General features: G+C 64.4%; 2 protein-coding genes across 2 annotated transcripts in view; both read right to left on the reverse strand.

Moving 5' to 3' along the window:
- Nucleotides 1-4338, reverse strand: part of SLC12A5 (solute carrier family 12 member 5) — a 31889-nt gene extending 27551 nt beyond the window's left edge. Inside the window, exon 1 of the mRNA XM_027745886.2 lies at nt 4237-4338. Coding sequence (XP_027601687.1) covers nt 4237-4270 — 34 coding nt within the window. The 5' untranslated portion in view covers nt 4271-4338. The remainder of the gene's footprint in view (nt 1-4236) is intronic.
- An 841-nt stretch (nt 4339-5179) lies between these two features.
- MMP9 (matrix metallopeptidase 9) lies at nt 5180-9786 on the reverse strand. Its single transcript, XM_027745937.2, has 13 exons — nt 9513-9786; nt 9083-9321; nt 8578-8726; nt 8254-8382; nt 8000-8173; nt 7749-7922; nt 7474-7647; nt 7173-7328; nt 6814-7084; nt 6527-6666; nt 6282-6432; nt 6078-6181; nt 5180-5782 (listed from the first exon to the last, which is right to left on the reverse strand). The coding sequence occupies exons 1-13, from the start codon at nt 9654-9656 to the stop codon at nt 5673-5675; spliced, it is 2115 nt and encodes a 704-aa protein (XP_027601738.2). The 5' UTR covers nt 9657-9786; the 3' UTR covers nt 5180-5672.
- Between the last annotated feature and the right edge of the window lie 7850 nt (nt 9787-17636).

Genomic DNA, 17636 nt, shown 5'->3' on the forward strand with positions numbered 1-17636 from the left:
ACTTAACTGCAAGAGGCTGCCCGGGAATGACAATGGAGAGAGGCATGACTCCTCTGTCAAGCCAAGGAGCATCCCTGCAAAGTGTCCTGTACCCCTGCAGAGCCTCCTGAGAACGTCCCAGACCCAGTCACATAGAGCCTGGGTGGGGGGAACCATTCCCACAGGCATTCCCAGGGCCAGCATCCCGGCCATCGGCCACACAGCCCTACCCTGTCCTGTCACCAGCAGCGGTCAAACCTCCCAGGAGTGAGACACGTGCTGGAGGTGCTGGGAAACCTCCTGAGGGCAGGGAGCGGGCAGCTGGCAGCACGCCACCCGGAAAATGGGGCAGCCGCGCTGTGGAGATGCTGGTCAGCACGGCTGCACCACCTGCTGTGATCCCCGGGCACAGTCGGCAGCCTGCCCACCTGCATCCTGCCAGGATGGGACACCAGGGGCTCAAGGGTGTGAGGGCAGGCAGAGGGCCTGTAGGAAAGAATGGCTGTGGCAGGAGAGATCCCAAGAGCACACAGAGGTGGGGGAAGCCTGTAGGTGCAGCAGGGCAGGAGGGCAGTGATGCCCACACCCAGCCAAAGGTCATGGCAGAGGGTTTGCATCACAGTGTGACCCACACCGCCCTGTTCTGACAGCCCCATGAGTCCAGGGGCAACATGTCCTGCAGCACCTCAGCAGGATGGAGGGGTCTTGTTCATCCCCATCCAAACAGGTCTGGGCCCTGCCAGCAGGGTGAAAACAGAACCCATAGGACACGTGGGCACCAGCTGGGACTTGCCACCAGCTCCATCAGTGGGACAGGACATGGAGGGGGACGGTGTCCTGTGGGGCTGGGAGAGGAGCCACGGGAATCAGTGTAGCTGCTTGAGGCCAAGAGCAGAAGGGCAGCAGTGGGACAGAGCGGACAGGAGGCCATGGGGCAAGGCAGGAGCTGTGAGCTCCTGCGTCATAGGAGCCCAGCACCACGCGCAGCTGGCGCAGCGTCCCCAGCTGCCCTTGCCCAGATGTCTTGCCGGCAGCAGGGCCGTGGCAGCGGGCAGACGGGCAGCCTGGCACAGGGATCAGCAGTGGAAGCAGCCTCCTCCTGCCAGGCCCTGCTCCCAGCGACGCAGTTGAGGAGCCCCCAGGCAGCCTCATGCCGGCCGCAGCACACTGGGGATGCCAGGCAGCCGCTGCCAAGCAAGGGCCAGAGGGCCCAGTGATGGCCAAGGAGCAGCTGCACAGCCACCGCCGGCCACCGCCAGAAGGGTTGGGTGTGGTATCGGCTGATGAGGCTCTGGAGTGTCCTGTGTCCAATATGGCACCTCTCACCCAGCACCACAGCCTGTGCAAGGACCCCCACCCTGGCACCCCACTGGACCACTTGTGGTGGGTTCAGTGGCACAGAGAGGCCTTGGGAAGGTGGTGCAAGCAGCAGATGGGGCTTCAGCTGCTCCAACCCCCCCAACAGCATACCACCCCCATATCATTGGCCCCTCCATGGCACAGCCCCCTGGTGCTTCTAATGACACCCCAAAGGCACCCGATCTGCCACAAACCTGACCTCAGTGGCTGAATGGGGAAGCCAGGAGCTGAGGGAGATGGGGGGCCAGGGGAGGCTCCTTAGCAGTCCCCATCTCTCACATGCACCTCTCTGTGCCCTGTGCCTCGAGTGGGGGCCCTGCCCCATCCCCTGTACCCTGGTCACTCTTGGTAGTGGCCCTGCATAGGGGTGCAGCCAGGGCTGGTGAGGTCCTTACTCTATCCAAGTCCCCCCAGGAGTTCACCTCCTGCCCAGAGCCAGCCTCACACAGCTGCCCCACAAAACCCTGTCCATCGCCCATGGCCCACGACCCCATGGCCCCACAGCCCCCAGCTGAACCCCCCCTCCTCCAGCACCAGGAGTCACGGCAGGGATGACACCAGGACCGGTTTCCATGGCAACGAGAGAGGCTCCTTAACCGGTTGGTTGCCATGGCTACTGCCGCCGAGCCCGGGTGCTTGGGATGCGGAGAGGCTTCGCGCTGGCGATGCCCCGGTGCCCCGCCAGGCCAGGGCGGCTGCCCCACGACCAGCGCAGGGGGCAGGGGGGGAGCAGCCCCACCGCCCCGGGTGGGTGGGGAACACAGCCTCGCGTTGGGTCCCGGAGGGAGCCCATCGATCCCCCGTCACGCGGGGGCCCAGCTCGCCCCGCCCCCGCGGCGGGACCGGGTCCCCCCGGGGCGGCGGCACCGGCGGGTCCCGCGGGCGGGGCGGGGCGGGGCCGGGAGGGGGCGGGGTCTGGCGGGACACACCCCCTACCGGAGCCGTCCCGTCCCGGTATCGCCCCCTGGCGGTGCCGGGACCCCGCGCAGCGCCGTCCGCCCCCGCCCGAATAGACCCCGCACAGACCCCGCGCCGCCACGTCCTGTCCCGTCCCTACCCGACCCGACCACCTGGGCCCAGCCGCGGTCCCGGCCGTACAGCGACAGTGACCTGCGCCCGGCCCCGGGGCCCCCGTGGCGGGGCGCTGCCCGTACCCTGCCCGCGCCCTGCCGGCACCGGGCGGTCCCTTCCCAGCTCCTGCCCGCGGTCCGCACGGGGATGAGATTTCTCCCCAGCAGCACCAGCGTGGGGCCGCTCCCGGGCAGGGCTGGCCCGGGGGGGCGGCCTCGAGCCTCGCAAGGGGCCCTGAGGACGGCACCAGCCCACGGAGGGGCTGGGGGTCCACAGGCTGCCCCGAGGGTCCCAGGACCATTCCGGCAGAGGGAGCACGGCTGGCTGCAGGCCCCTCCCCGCGCCCGGAGCACCCTGAGGTCCCTGGGATTTCCATCGCTCTGAGCCGCCGACAGCCCCACGCATGACACTGGGATGGGGCCAGGAAGCACTGGAGGCCGGTCCCTCCCGGCACCGCTGCTGTCCGCAGCCCCTGTCAGCCCCGCAGCTGCCAGCCCCATATATCCCCTCCCACCCATCCCCCAGGAGGTCGTATCCAAGGTCCCGGCGCAGTGGAGCAACACGGGGCATGACCTAAGGCAGCCTGGAGACTCCCTGCACACTGCCCAACCCCTCAGCACCCACCCTGCCATGGCCATGACCACCCCACGACGTAGGGTGGGTCCTGGGCACCCCTAGCAGGGCCAGCCACTGGCTGTCCTCTGGGAGGGCACAAGGTCACAGCTCAGACAGGAGGATGTGTCCCTCGCTCCCACTGTGGCTGCTTACCGTGCCCACCCCAGCTCCTTGCAGCCCCACACCAGCAGACTGGCTGCCAAGCCAATTTCCTGGAGGGCCACAGAACTCAGCCACAGCCCCAGCTCCTCATTGTCTGCTCTGACTCAACACAGCCCACGGGCCAGGCCCAGCTGCCCCAGATGCCACGGGGTGACAAGTGGCCCTGCACCTCCTTGCCAGTGGGTCCAGCCCTACATTGCCCACCATGGCAGGATCCCAGACAGGGGCCCCGCGGGCCGGAGCCCACCACCGGGGGCACAGCCCAGCCCGGGGGCCATGGCGCCCATCCGGCTGCTCGCGCCTCCCACCCGCGCCCTTCGCCGAGGGTGCAAGGTCACAGCTCCAGCAGCACGGTGCTGCCGTCGGCCGGTTTTCTGGGATCGATACGGCTCTGGTGACAGCACAGCCCCACCGCCACGTCCCCTGAGCACCGCGAGGCGATGGCTGCCAGCTCCAGTGCCTGCGTCCACGGCAGCCTGGCGGCCACCATGGACTGACCACAGCCTGCCTTCCCCACACCCTCACCCTGGCCTGGCCACAGCCACCCTCCACCGTGGCTCCCCAGGGAGCATTGTGGCCTTTTACCCACAGCCGACCCCCAGCCATAACCCCGCTTCATCCCGCTGCCAGTCCCACAGGAGCAGGGCCTCCTCGCTCCGACAGCCCCTGGGACAGGGACAGAGCAGGAGAGCTCCCTGGGGGAACAGGGGTGATCCCGGGAAATATGTCGGGATGAGGGGTCCTGCCCGGGCAGCCAAAACCGACTCCCCACTCTGCACCCCCCATCTCCCGTGTCCCAGAGCTCCACGCCATCCCTGTTCCGGGGGGTCCGCACCACCTCCGAGGGGCCTGACAGACCGACCGTCACTCCGCACCCCCCCGTGGTGCCCCGACGGCCCGGCCCTTCCCACGGACCCTCCCCGCTGACCTTCCCCGCGGACCCTCCCCACGGACCCTGCCCTGCCTCGCAGACCCTCCCCACGGACCCTCCCCGCGGCCCTTGCCCTGCCCCCGGAGCCCCCCCGAGCCCCCCTTGCCCCCGGCGCTCACCCCCGCCGCCGGTGACGGTGAAGCGCCCGCTCATGGCCCCGCCGCCGCCACAAGTGTCTCCGGCCGAGGCGGCCGCCGAGCGCGGCCCCGCCGGGCGCTGACCGGGGTCCTAGTGCCCGCGGCACCGCCCGCCGCGCCGCCCCCGCGGCCGCAGGGCTGGCTCCAGTCCGAGCGGGTCGGCCCAGCCCCGTTTCGTTCGGCTCGGTTCGGCTCGGTCCTGCCCGGCCGGCCCGACTCGACGGGACGGGACCGCTCCGCTCCGCCGCGCCCGGTCGGAGCCGCAGCCGCTGCCGAACTGGGGGTGCTTGGGACCGTGCCCCAACGGGGCGGGAAGGGACGAGACCGCGCTCTGCCCCCGCCCTGCCCGGAGACTCGGCCACTAATTACGACTAATTACGGCCCTGGGGCTGTGGCCGCCCCACCCTGCCGCGGACCCGGGCACCCCCGGGCACAGCCCCGGCCCTGGCCCCGCCGCCAGGCTCTGCGGCCGCGCAGACACAAGCCGGGGCCGGGGGGCTTCTACGGGGTCAGCCCGCAGTGGGGTCCTGGCTACAGTGGGTAGTCCGGTCACACGCCGTGTCCCGGCCATGCGCCGTGTCCCAGTCGGTGGCAACCGCCCGCTCCTCATCGCCGGAGCGCAGGGGAGGGCAGCGGGGGGCGGGATGCGCGGAGCCACAGCCTGGGGGGCCTGAGAGGGGGCCGCGCCTGGCATAGGGCTGATGGCAGGTGATGCTGGGACCGGCGGATATCCTCCCCGGTGAGATCCAGTGTCCCTGAGGGATCCACAGTCCTTAGCACAGGGGGACTTGGTGGCAGCCCCCCACCCAGTGCCCCCTTCCCCACAGGTGCTGGCACACCCCAGCCCAGGGGAGGGCGATGCCCCCGGCAGGAAGGGGTTCTCTGCACCGTGGCTGCAGCCGCTGATAGAACACTTGAGGCTGTGTCCAAAGAATTGTCTTTATTACAAATGGGCGGGTGGTTGGCAGAGCAGGTGGTTGGTGGAGTGGGCAGCGGGCAGGAGTGGTCAGACCCCCATGTCCCGCCCCAGTGTGAACCCAGGCGCCAGTTCCCAGTGGGGCTCAGCCCAATCTGGCATCACTGGCTCAGGAAAAAGACAAATTTGTCTCAAATCCGTGTGCGGTTTGCACCAGGCAAACGCCTCTGTGCTGTGGAGCCAGCACTGGCAGGGGTGACACGATGCCAGCTGTGGCAAGAGTCCTGCTCCCCATCTGGGGCTCCCTGAACTGGGCAGCTCCCAAGAGGTGACCCCAGGACCCCCTGTCCTTTCCTACCAGGGACATGGTGAAGCCCCTTCCTTGGCTGCGGCTGGCCACAGCCAGGAGGCCCCTGGGGGGTCAGCCTGTGAAATGGGAGCCCGCGGGTTGGGAGTGGTGAGCAGGGAGCAGCGCCGGCTGAGCCAGTGGCTGGTCGGGCCCTCAGTGCTGGGGACACTGCAGGATGTCATACTTGACGTAGCCCACCCGGTCCACTTGGTAGCGCGGTGTCATCCTCCAGTAGAAGTCACCCCGGCAAAAGTGGTACTTGTCTGGGCAAGGAGGGGGCAGAGGGAATGGAGGGTCAGAGGGGGGCTGGCCATGCGGGGACCCATCCCAGTGGCTGCCCGAGCAGCAGAGGCACCTGGCACCCTGCACCTTGCTGGGTTTCCTGCCAGCCCCACTGCAAGGGCCCTCTGGAGCTGATGGTGTGCCCTACCCCAAGGCCATTCCCCACACACCCAAGCACCCTGAGTCCAGGACCAGGGCAATGCAATCCCTGCCCACAGAAGGCTTGGGGTAGCCTGGGGGTATCCACATGGCACCCACTCACCAGGTTCCACTCACCTTGGTAGAGGAACACGTTGTGTGAGTCAAGGGGGACACCAGTGAAAACGTCATCGATGGCACGGGGGTAGCCCTTATCCACCCTCTGGACCTTCACATCCAGCCTGTGGGAGAGCAGAGCTGTGCTCAGGGCTGCTCAGAACCCCCCTCCCAGCCCCTTGCCAGGGGCATGGGCAGGCACTGCTGCTCTCTGGTCCTGCTCACCTCCAGTAGTTCTCCCCACTGAAGAGCAGCACTTTGCCACGGCCCCGCTGCAGGGCCCCCGAGATGCGGTTGGCTTCCTTCCCTATACCCAGCTTCTCGATCCCCCGGGGGCCCAGCACAGTCTTCCCAGAAAACACCCAGAACTGCCGACCTGTGGTGGGAGATAAGTGGAGGTGTCAGCTGACCCTGGGGGCACCCCAGCTGCCAGTGGCACTGGGGCCAAGAGTGGCGGGGGCAGAGCTCACCAGCAAAAAAGAAGACTCTCTTGGTGAGCAAGTCCTGGAAAACAGCATCGATGGTGGCCGGGAGGCCAGGCCAGGTGTCAGCAACAGAGAAGGCGCCCTGGACGCCCGATTTCCAGAAGGGTGAGTGGGTCCAGTATTTCCTATTAGGGAAGGTTAGCCATCCTGATCACCCCAGTCTGGCACAGCCCATTGTCCCCTCACACCCCCAGCACAGCCCCCTGCTCCCCCACCTCCCTTCATCACCCCAGCACTGCCCAGGGAAGGAGGTGCCAGGTGCTGCTGCTCACCCATCCTTGAAGAAATACAGTTCCCCGTTGATCTCGGTGATAGCGTCAAAGTTCCTCTCCATGCAGGCATCCCGGCTGGGATCCACAGGAATGGGCACAGCTGTGGGCTCCGGCGTCTCCTCCTCCTCCTCCTCGGTGGTGGAGGTGCTGCCAGCCTCCGTGGGCAGGGGCTGGGGCTCCTCTGTGGGCACTGGCTGGGGCTCCTGCGTGGGCAGGGGCTGGGGCTCCTCAGTGGGGGCAGGTGCAGTGGGCTTAGGGCCAGAGCCACGACCTGGGCAAATACAGGGCAGGCTGTAAGGGTGGGGCCAGCCTCATGCTGTGGGACCCACGATGTGCCCAGCTGTGGTGCAGCTGCTCACCATAGAGGTACTGGATGCCCTGGACATCATCGGGGTGCAGGTGGAAGTCCTGGATGTAACTGTACATGGGGTACATCAGGGCCTCGCGCACACTGGAGTGGTCCAGCCCCAGTGAGTGCCCGAACTCATGGGCAGCCACCAGGAAGATGCTGTAACCTGGGGGAAAGCATCGGCCTCAGCACCCAGTGGGGCACAATGGGACAGGATGTGCCATCCAGAGACCACGGGCCCCACAGTGAGTGCGGTGGCACAGCGTGGATCTGGGGAGCACAAAGAGGAACACAGGCATAGGGGACAGTACCTCTGTCAGGGCAGAAGCCCCACTTCTTGTCGGTGTCGTAGTTGCTGGTGGTGGCACACCAGAGCTTGCCATCCTGCCGGCCCTGGCTGGTGCAGGCGCTGTAGGACTGCCCCAGGAAGGTGAAGGGGAAGACACACGGGTCCCCCTGGGAGTTGCCACCGATCACCGCCGTGTCTGCAGTGCAATGTCAGTGGGGCTGGCCCCAGCCACACTGACAGCCCTGAGATCCTTCACGTGCCCACCCTGCATGCCCCCCTGTCCCACCCCGCTGGCACCTCGGTTGGGGCAGAAGCCGTATTTCTTGTCCTGGTCGAAGTTGGCGGTGGTGGCACACCAGCGGTAGCCGTCGGAGCGCCCGTCCGTGGTGCAGGTATCGTAGGAGGTGCCATCAAAGATGAAGGGGAAGACACAGGGGGCCCCATCACTGTTGCCGTCGTTGGTGTAGAGGACTGTGGGGCAAGGGGGAGTGAGGAGGACCCCGGGCACTGCGGGGCTGGGCAGGGGCTGTGGCCAAACTGCTACTCACGCTCGCTGGGGCAGAAGCCGTATTTCTTGTCCCGGTCATAGTTGGCAGTGGTGGCACACCAGGGCAGCCCATCCTTGCGCCCCTCCGTGGTGCACTGGGAGTAGGACTGGCCCTCGAAGATGAAGGGGAAGTGGCATTCGGCACCATTGGCATTCCCATGACGGGTCTTCACCACTGCTCAGAGAGGGGCAGCTCAATGCCAGGCCTGGGGCTGGTGCCATCAGACACCCCGACCCGCCACACCCTGCCCTTACCTAAGCCATTTCCCAGCGTCCAGAATTCGTCATCATCAAAGTGGGCATCACCCTGGATGCCCCGGCCCGGGGGAAAAGCATGGGCCAGGAGCCCGTCCTTGCCATCGAAGGGGTATCCATCCCCGTGCTCTGCAGGAAAAGCACCCTCAGAGCTGGCCTTGCCAGAGGAGCCCTCATGCCCCCGGTGTGCACACAGACCGCCAAGCCCTGCTGGCACATGTTGGGGCAGAGGAACCCTCTGCAAAGAGATGTGGGACAAGGATCCCACAGGAAGGATATATCACCAGCCCCCTTCTCGCTCCCTGCCTGCCCACAGAACATCACCTCGGGTGCCAAACATGATCATGATGTCTGCCTCGCCACTGTATATCTGGGTGAAGGTGAGGGGGGTCACATCGCTCCACACTTGGAACGCCCGCCTGAAGGCATCATCGATCACGGCACGGTCCAGGTCAGGGGAGTAGTTAATCACCCTGCCAGGGATGCAGTGGATCAGTGCTGCCAGGTCCCCTCCTCATGCAGGAATGACCCTGCTCTGCACAGGGATGTGCCCCCATCCCAGGAGGAGACAGCAGCATTGGCATGACTGGGCAAAGCAGCCACCACCACCCTCGGTGTGGGGCTCAGATGCTCTCCCAGGCATCAGGGAGCAGATGCTGCTGCCATACCAGCATGGCCCTGGCAGCGCCAACACCCAGCTGTGCCAGCAGCACCAAGCCCAGACAAGGGTTGAACAGAGGCTGCTGCCCACCTGGTTCCTCAGGCTGTCTCCATCCCCCTGGGACCATCGCCCTGCGGGCAGAAGGGTTCATCTCCAGGGCAGACTCACCGGTACGTCAGGTCCATGTGGTCCCACTTGAGGTCCCCCTCAAAGGTGTGGAAGGGTCCCACGTCGGGGACACCACAGCGGGGAGCTCGCATGGCCTCCAGCGTGGCAGCATCCAGCTCCCCCGTCTCCTCCAGGCCCAGCTGCTTCTGCATCTTGCGCAGTGCCTTGCCCAGGGACACGTGCCTGCTGCCGGTCTTTGCCTCCGCCTCCGTGGTGTAGCCAAACTGCAGCAGGTAGCGCTGCGGAGCAAAGGTGGCCCAAGGGTGAGTGAGCTCCGGCACCCTCAGGCACCCATCCCAGCCTGGGCACCTCCCAGGGCTCAAGGAGAGAGACAGCTCTCAGGCTCTGCCTGCATCCCCTCGCTGCCACCCCGGGAGCCCCTTGAGATCCTGGGTGCTCGGAGGGGACCACGGGGCCACGCTCCCCTCACCTCTGCCAGCTGCAGATCCGGCAGGGTGCTGACCAGATCCCCCGGGAAGGTGACAACTGCCTGTGGCTTGCCCTGGAGAGGGGCTGCACAGCAGGAGACAGCCAGCAGCCCCACGGCAAGCGGGGCCAGGAGGAGGAGTGCCATGGTGTGTTGGTGGCAGGAGGGCTCTGGCTGTGCTGGTCCCCGCTGTCTGCTCTAGGTGCTGCCGGGCTCCCCGCTCCTATTTATGGGCCAGGAGGGCAATGAGTCACCCTCAGACCCCTCAGCGCCGATTCACTCCCTTCCCACGGTGACGAAACACAGACTCAGGCTCCTCCGATCGCTGCCTTAACTGTTTCATCACCTTGTTTACTAAACACACTGCATCCTGCAGCCACGCAAGGACAGGACCGTGGGAGGGTGGCTGGGCAGATGCACTGGGCCATGGCACAGCACAGCACAGCCACCCTGGGGCTGCCCTGCACAGGGCACTGCCCTGCTGGCCCCAAGACTGTGGTGGCTGTGGGGACAGCAGGGGGTCACTGGGGGCTGGCTGGGTGCTCAGGACCCTGCAGCTGTGTCATCACACTGGCTGACACTGAGCTTGGCTGGCCAAGGGCTGATGGTGCCAGAGGCAGACCCGTGGGGGCCTGGGTGGGCATGGGGGCAGAACCAACAGCAGAACCCCTGCCTGAGCCTCAGTGCCTGCAACCCACCTACCCAAGAGCTGGAAGCTTGGACCCCTACCAGGACACTGCATCCATCCCCATGTCCCCACCACAGCTGTATCACCCCAGTGGGTCAGAGTGTTTCCAGCACTGGACATCCCAGTGGCTCCTCACCCCATGGTACCTCTAAGTCCACATGTCATCAGCCAGCTGGCAGAGCCTCAGGGGACCAGGGCCAGTGCCTGCCTGGGAGCAGCTCTGGGCATGGGGACACTCCACTTGGTGCCATGGGACATGGGGGTGCCCTATGCTCCCTGTGCTGCTCCGCAGGGTGCTGCTGACTCAGATTCCCACCCCGCACAGCACAGACCTTGCCATGGGATGGTGTTTTCCTGCTTCTCCCAAAGTGCCGACGCTTGTGGGAACAGGAGCGGTGAAGGGGAAAGCAAACAGGGATGAGGAGCAAGGGGAAAACAGATGGCAGAGAGCAAGGCGCAGCGTCAGCGGGGGGGAGGGAGGGCTGCTGAAGCCCAGCAATGCTGCCTGAGACACAGGTCCCAGGCTGGATCCCCTGCCCCAGCTCTCGCTAACCCAGGCTCACAGGACCCCACGGGCTCCTCGACTGGCTTTGTCAGGAGCATCTTCTTGTTCCCCCCATTCCTGTTGGTGCCTGTTCTCCTGGCTCCCAACAACCCCAGACTGTATCCCAGCAGCCACCCACTCCCCCCTATCACCCCAGCTCTGGCTGAGCCGAACCAGCAGTTCCTGGCCCAGCCAGAGGACAAGCAGGTTATTCTGGCACCCAGCACAGCTGGGGATGGTGAGAGGAGGGGGCCACACTCCCTGTGCCCTTGCAGAGGAACCCCAACGCCCAAGGGAGGGATCATCCCTGGGACAGTATCACCTGCCAGGTGCCCGGTGCTGGCAGATGTAGCTCAGGGCCACGGCACAGGGAGCTCCCAGTAGTGTGAGCCCTGACGAGAGGAAGCAACAGTGAGAAATCAGGGGGTTGCCTCACTCCCCACCACAGTCCTGCAAGAGCAGCCCCTGTTCCCTGGCGCAGGATGTTGCTCCACAGGCAGCCACCATCCTGTGTCGGGTGTGAGAAACACAACCAGCCAAGCATCCCTCACAGTGGGACACAGCCCAGGGACCCCACTGCCCCCTCCAGCCTGCCCCCCTTGCCCCTGTGCATGGCCCAGCTCTTTGCCAGGCAGGAGGCAGCGGTTCCCTGTGCTCCCTGCCCAGCCAGCAGCCGAGGCAAGGAGGGGGCTCTGTCACAGTGCTCCAATAACCTGCTGCAGCTGATGGATCCTGAGGTGTGTGGGGAGCAGGCACTGCTCCACATCCTCCACTCTCCGGGCTGCCAGGATCTCAGCCCGCAGCACAGAGCTGTTGATGGAGCTGGGTGCTAAAGAACCCCCGGGGCAGCTCAGGAAAGGTGACATTTGATGCCAGCTCCCAGATGCAGCCAGAGGGTCAGATCCGGCTCTGTCCTCTCTGTCGCTGTGGCAGATCCCTGGGCCTTTCTCATGCTATTCCCATCCCTCATTTCCACCACATGCAGGAGCCACAGCTCCTACAGCGTGGGCACACTGCCATGGCACCCCCACAACACACCATGGTGCTGTGCTGCCTGGGGCATCCCACGGGCAGAGCCACGGCCCAGCAGCACAGAGCAGCACTGGCAGGAAAGGGGCTGGGAGGAGAGTGGGGGCTTGGAGCAAGTAATGGCAGGAGGAGCCAAGAACCAGTGCCCCACACACCGTGCACCCCATCCTGGCCAGCCCTGGGGCAGTGGGAGCCCCGGTGGGGGGTTGCTGACCACAGCTCTGCCCTCGGCCTGGCCGCTCCCACTGACTCACGGTCCCGCTCACCAGCTTCCTCCTGGCATCATCCCGGGGGATTTTCTGGTGACTCTCTGGAGGCTCGGCAGGGAGCAGGGCAAGGGCAGCAGGGAAACCCCCGTGTCTGGCAGTGCTGGCACCCTCCATACCAGACAGGGAACTCTGCGGGATGGGCTTGGCACTGCTGGCATGAACCCCATGAGAGGCTGCCTGGGCCAGCTCGACTTGGGAGCTGGGGCAAGGCACAGGTCCCTTGGCACGGGCACATGTGGAGGGATGCTGCAGATGGAGGGAGAGGAGGGCAGAGGTGACCAGGGGCGGTGCCACAGGCAGGGAGGGCTGTGGCTGGCAGGGACCCCAGGAGCTGTGCCCAGCCTGGGCTGCCTGTGGCCCTGTTTACTCCCAGGACCTCCAAAAAGACAAGTGAGATGGAAAAAACCACACAGACATCCTCCCTCCCAGACACTGCCCGAGCCACGAGGCTGCCTGTCACCACCACTTCTCCCAAAAGGGGAAGGAACAGCCACCGCAGCCCCTTCCCACGCCCTTACTCATGGCCACCCTCATGAAGACCCTCTGTGGGAAAACTGGTCTGGGACCCCAGAGGGGGCTGGCTGCCTGCCTGTATCCCTGCCCGGGGCAGGGGCTGACAGGACACAGTGACATCTCTGTGTGGCTTCAGGTCTCCTACTGGGAAGTGCTGGTTGGGCCAGCAGTGACAATTGGGGATATTGTATGGAGCCAGAGCATGGACCCTCCCCAGCTTTATTCCTCTTGTGCAGGCGAGCAGGAGCAGGGTCAGCCAGGGAGGGAACATGGCACCAGCTGGCCAGGGAAGAGGTTGAACAGCCGCAGCCACAGGGTGCACCAGGGTGACAAAGGTGTTGGAGAACTGAGGAGCTGGGCACCCTGGGCAGGGCTCAGGGGGGCACAGGAGGGGAGGACAGGCCCAGGTGTGTGGATGGCATTGGGCACTCTACCAGTGTGAGGGGCCGGGCAGGAGCGCAGTGGTAAGGGGAAGTGGAGTGGGAGAGAGTCAGCATCTTGTGCGGGTGAGACAGCACCGGGTCAGGAAGATCAAGCGCTGGTCACAGAGGGAACACAACCTGTGCAGAGGGAAGGGAGCACTTGGACTTGGCAGATGCCACAGGGAGAGCCAGTGCCACAGCCAGACTCCCCAGACAGCAGGCAGGGCACCAGTGTGTGTTACCAGCCAAGCCAAGCAGCTGCCAGCCCCCCTGCCCTGAGCCCATCCCTGCTCCTGTGCCATGGGCTCTGCAGCATTCCGTGGCCAAGGAGCGGAGCCGACACCCCAGCACTGGCTGACCTGGCCTGTGGTGTGCATGGTGACCCAGGCATGGGGATGCTTGGCACAGGAGCAGGGCAGGGCACAGGGAGCAGCTCTGCGTCAGAGGCTTGGAGCCCCATCACTCCTGCTCAAGGGCTCCAGACAGAAACAACATTCCTGCACACACTTCCCGTATGTGCTGCCCCGGCGCCGGGCCCCGCGTGGGCTGGGACTGCAGCCTCCAGCTGGGCCCAGGACCCTTCCTGGCAAACCACCCCACGTGCCACGGCCCTGCAGCGCTCCAGCACCACCAGTGCCCAGCCTGGCACCCCTTCCCTGCCTACCCCAAGCTCTGTGGATGCACCTGCTCAGCTCCTTGCCTGTCCCTGCCTGTCCCTTGCCTCACCTGGGGAAGTCCCCACCCCTCAGCACCAGTTTCTTGCAAGCCTTTCATCCCTGTTTGCCCGGGGCAGGAGGTGGTGTTCTGCCCCCTCAGCCCTGCTGCCCCCCAGCCCCCGTGCTGCTGCTCCCACAGCCTCCCGTCTGGGTGAGGATGACGTGGCCGGTGTCACCGGGTGGCTCACCCCTCCCTGCAGGCACTGAAACCAGCACTGCCGTGTCACCACCCCTCCCAGCAGCAAAACACACATGACAGATCCCCTGGCTGCCACACCTGCTCCGGGCACACAGGTGGGTGGCACAGTCACCTCCCTGCGCTGGGCTAGGACATTGCCTTCCGTGCCCTCCCCAGCCGCTGCACACCCTGGGAACCCCTCCCCAGATCTGTTGGGGTCCCACCCAGAGCTCCATTTACCGGGCACCAGGGCCAGTGGCCAGCACAGTGACACAGCCAAATGCTGCTAACTCTGTCCCATCCCTTGACCCTCCTCCCACCTCAGCTTCTGCCTCCAGCTTTGACCAACCTTTGCTCTACCAAACTTTCCCACCTGCCGGGAGCAGGAGCACAGGGCGTTCAGGCAGGTGAGAGGGGCACAGGGTCCAGGTCACTCACGGTGCCTTTGGGAAGGGGGGGCTCGTGGGTAACCCCACGACTGTCACCCTCTCAGCATCCCCTTTGGGGTGACCTGCAGGATCAGCCCTGTGGAGGCACCTCACGGGGGTGAGGCAGGAGCTGGGAGATGAGTGGGGCAGGACGGGGCTGGGTGGCCGCCAGCTCCGGAGGGCACAGCTGCTGCGCCGGGCCATCAGTGGCACAGCACAGCACGGGTGGGCAGCGCTTCTGTGCCTGACAAGGGTGACACAGGCACGGCAGCTGCCTGCTAAAACAGGAAGAGCAGCAATTGTGACAATGACGGGGAACCTGCCTGCCCGTGCCCGCGCGCGAGGGGACAACGCGGCGACAGGAACCCGCGGCTGCCAGCGACGGAGAGGCTCGGGAATAAGGAGCGGGGGTTTGTGGAAGGTGGAATATGGGCAAAACTGGTGGTATTTAATTGTAAACTGCGCGAAGCAGAAGGAAGGGCGGTGGATGCAACACGCTCGAGTTTCAGTAAAACATTTGACAACTGTTCTAGAGCTTGCTGCCAAATTAACTCAGAGCAGCTCAGTTGTCAACACAGGCATATGGACAAAGCCCAGGCAGCCCGGGAATGGCACACATGGCCTGGCTGCCCTCAGGGAGCTGCCATGGCCACACAACCTTTCAAAACCAGGCATTGTGGAAGGGGAGGAAGGCAGCCCCTGGGTTGCAGGAGCACCGGGATGGAGAGAGCTGCTGTGCTGCCAGGGTGGAAGAAGGGCTGGAGAGCACCTGGCTGGGAGCTGCTCAGAGTGGGCAGTGACCCCAGACCCCAGAGCCTGCTCAGCCCTGGGGTTAAGTGACCTCCTCTCATGGGGCAGGAGGGAGGGGGACTGAGCAGAGCAGCCCCCCAGGACCAGTCATGGGTAGGACTGCAGGGCTGGCAGAGTCTGGGAGCCCCAAGGCAGTGCTGGGTACTGACCCCCCACTCAGGGGAGCTTATCTGGGCAAAGCCCGGCACAGGGGGTGAGCACAGGGAACGGGAAGAGCCCGGCACAGCACATACCCGAGGCCTCTGGGGCCCTGCAACACACACAGTTCTCTGCCCACCTTGTTTATTTTACTTATATTTCAGTAATTTGCTGATTACCATTTTTTAACTAACCAGCAGTGATGAATCAGCAGCACGGGAGAGGGTGGAAGCCAGTGGCCTTGGACCGTGGCTCCGAGGTCTCAGGGTCTGGGAAGGAAGCCACAGGTTCCCTCCAGAAGGGGAAAAAAACATCCAGCAGCAGGAGCAGCAGTTCTGGCAGGCACGGGGGAGCCAGCTGTTTGCATCCAGCAGCTCCAAACGCATCCTGGAAAGGCTGCTGATGGTCCCAAAGCCTTGAGGGAATGGCAGCCATGGCTCCAACACAGGAGCAAGACAAGACACACGGGAGAGGAAGCGCATGGCTTGGCACAGGCATCACTCTGGCAGTGGGCAGGGGTGCAGGAGGCTGTGGGACAGACAGGACACACAGGGAGAGTCACTCTGTGCCCAGGGCACAGCCACCAGCAGCACCTTCTAGGTTGGCAGGCAGAGCCAGGGCCAGCAAGCTGCCTCGTGCCAAGAGGACTGTGTGAGGATGTAAGTGGCCTCACCATGGGCTTCCATGGGCTCCTCCAGCCTCTCAGGAGCCACTGGGAGTGGCTCCTGCCTCTCCCAGGAGTGCCCTGCTCGAGCCCAAGGGTGGCATTATGGCTGAGGACACGGCTTCAGCCACAGCCTTGGTGGCCACAGAACACAGGCGTTATCCTATGGCACTCCCACCCACTCCAGGGCTCTGGGAAGTGGAGATCCCAACAGGAACAGACAACACTGGAGGGATGCTGCTCCTTGTGTAAGTACCAGTGGCCCAGTAAGCCCTGGTGCAGGGCAGAGGGGCCAGAGAGGTGCCTGGTGGGAAGCTATCCCAGCTCACTGCAACCCCAGCATGGAGAGATCCCCCAGGAGCACCCCAGGAGCCTTCTCCATGATCCAGCATTGCTGGGAAGGCACAGAGCGGTGAGGCAATCTGGTGTGAAGAAAAACCATTTCCTGCAGCAAGGGCTGCTTTGCTCAACGTTTTACAAAATGTGCTGATGCAACCGCCCTTCCCAGGTGGGATATAAATACAAGCCTTGATGTGGATTCGTGCCCTGCAGCTACATAAACATCGCAGCAATGTTTTCTTGGAAAAGAAAAAAAGGAAACAAGGAGGAACAAACAAGCACGGATGACAAAATCACTGGCGGTGGAAGTCGGGGGTTCGGGTTGCAGGGGTGGGGGGAGAGGCTGAGGCTCTGCCCTGGGCACCGTGCTCAGCACAAACTCCTATTCTGGGGTGGTGACCGAGGCCATGAGCTCACGGAAGAGCTGTGGTGGGTCAGCAAACTGTGTTGGGGAGGGGCAGCCTGGAGCAGGGTGAGAACGGGACCCCAACCAGGGTCACCCATTGGCATGCTCTCACCCTGCCTGAGTGGCAGCTTGCCTGGCTGTATCTCCTTCTCAGTGCCACATCCAGGCTGGAGAGAACGGAGCTGTGACACCTCCCCAGGGCCTGGGACTGCCTGTTGGTGCAGCCCATCTCCCAGCCCACTAAAACCAGCTTTATATCATACCCCACCCGAGCCCGAGCACTTTGTCCTCCAAGCACAAGCACTGTGTTGTCTCCTCAGCCCATTCCCAAAAGGCCCTTTAACCTGCTGCTCCCCCCACTAAGGTATTTGGATGCACATCCAACGCGTGTTTTTGGATTCTCTTAAGCCTCTTGCTGAGATCTCTTTTGTGTTTTCTTTGGCTCTGAAGTGGTTTCAGGCTCGGAGCTGCAACAGCAGAGCATTATCAGTGAGAAGCCGTGCCTCCAAAGCCAAGCTGTGCTCTGCCTGCCCTGGAAATCCCCCGCTCACCCAGCTCAGGGGCACACGGCGTTTTTAAAAATAGCAGGTTACCCATCGCAGCAAAGCTCTGCTGGGACAATGCTCCGAGACAGAGGACATGGGGCACCTCTGAAGGGCAACAGGGAAGCTCGATGCAGCTTTTCATGGGCCAAGCCAGCACTGTGGGGGCCTGTATGATCCCCTGAGGCCCCCGGAGCTCAGACTGCTTTGCCCTGGAGCCACAACCCATTGGGAAAATCCTTCACTTGTCTCACACAGCAGCTGACTGAAGGCAGAAAGAGGGAAATCAGCTGGTCTGACACAAATCCATCCCGTTCCCTCTACCTGGGAGGCAGCTTTTGCCAGGGGTTCCTCCAACATCACTCCCCCTCCCCGACAGACAGAGAGAGCTTCCTCTGACAGGGAGCAAAAGGGACTCCCCCAGCCCAGATGGAGCCAGGC

The sequence above is a fragment of the Pipra filicauda genome, unplaced genomic scaffold (assembly GCF_003945595.2).
Source record: "Pipra filicauda isolate LSUMZ 115617 unplaced genomic scaffold, ASM394559v2 scaffold474_size475410_pilon, whole genome shotgun sequence".
Classification (NCBI taxonomy): Eukaryota; Metazoa; Chordata; class Aves; order Passeriformes; family Pipridae; genus Pipra; species Pipra filicauda.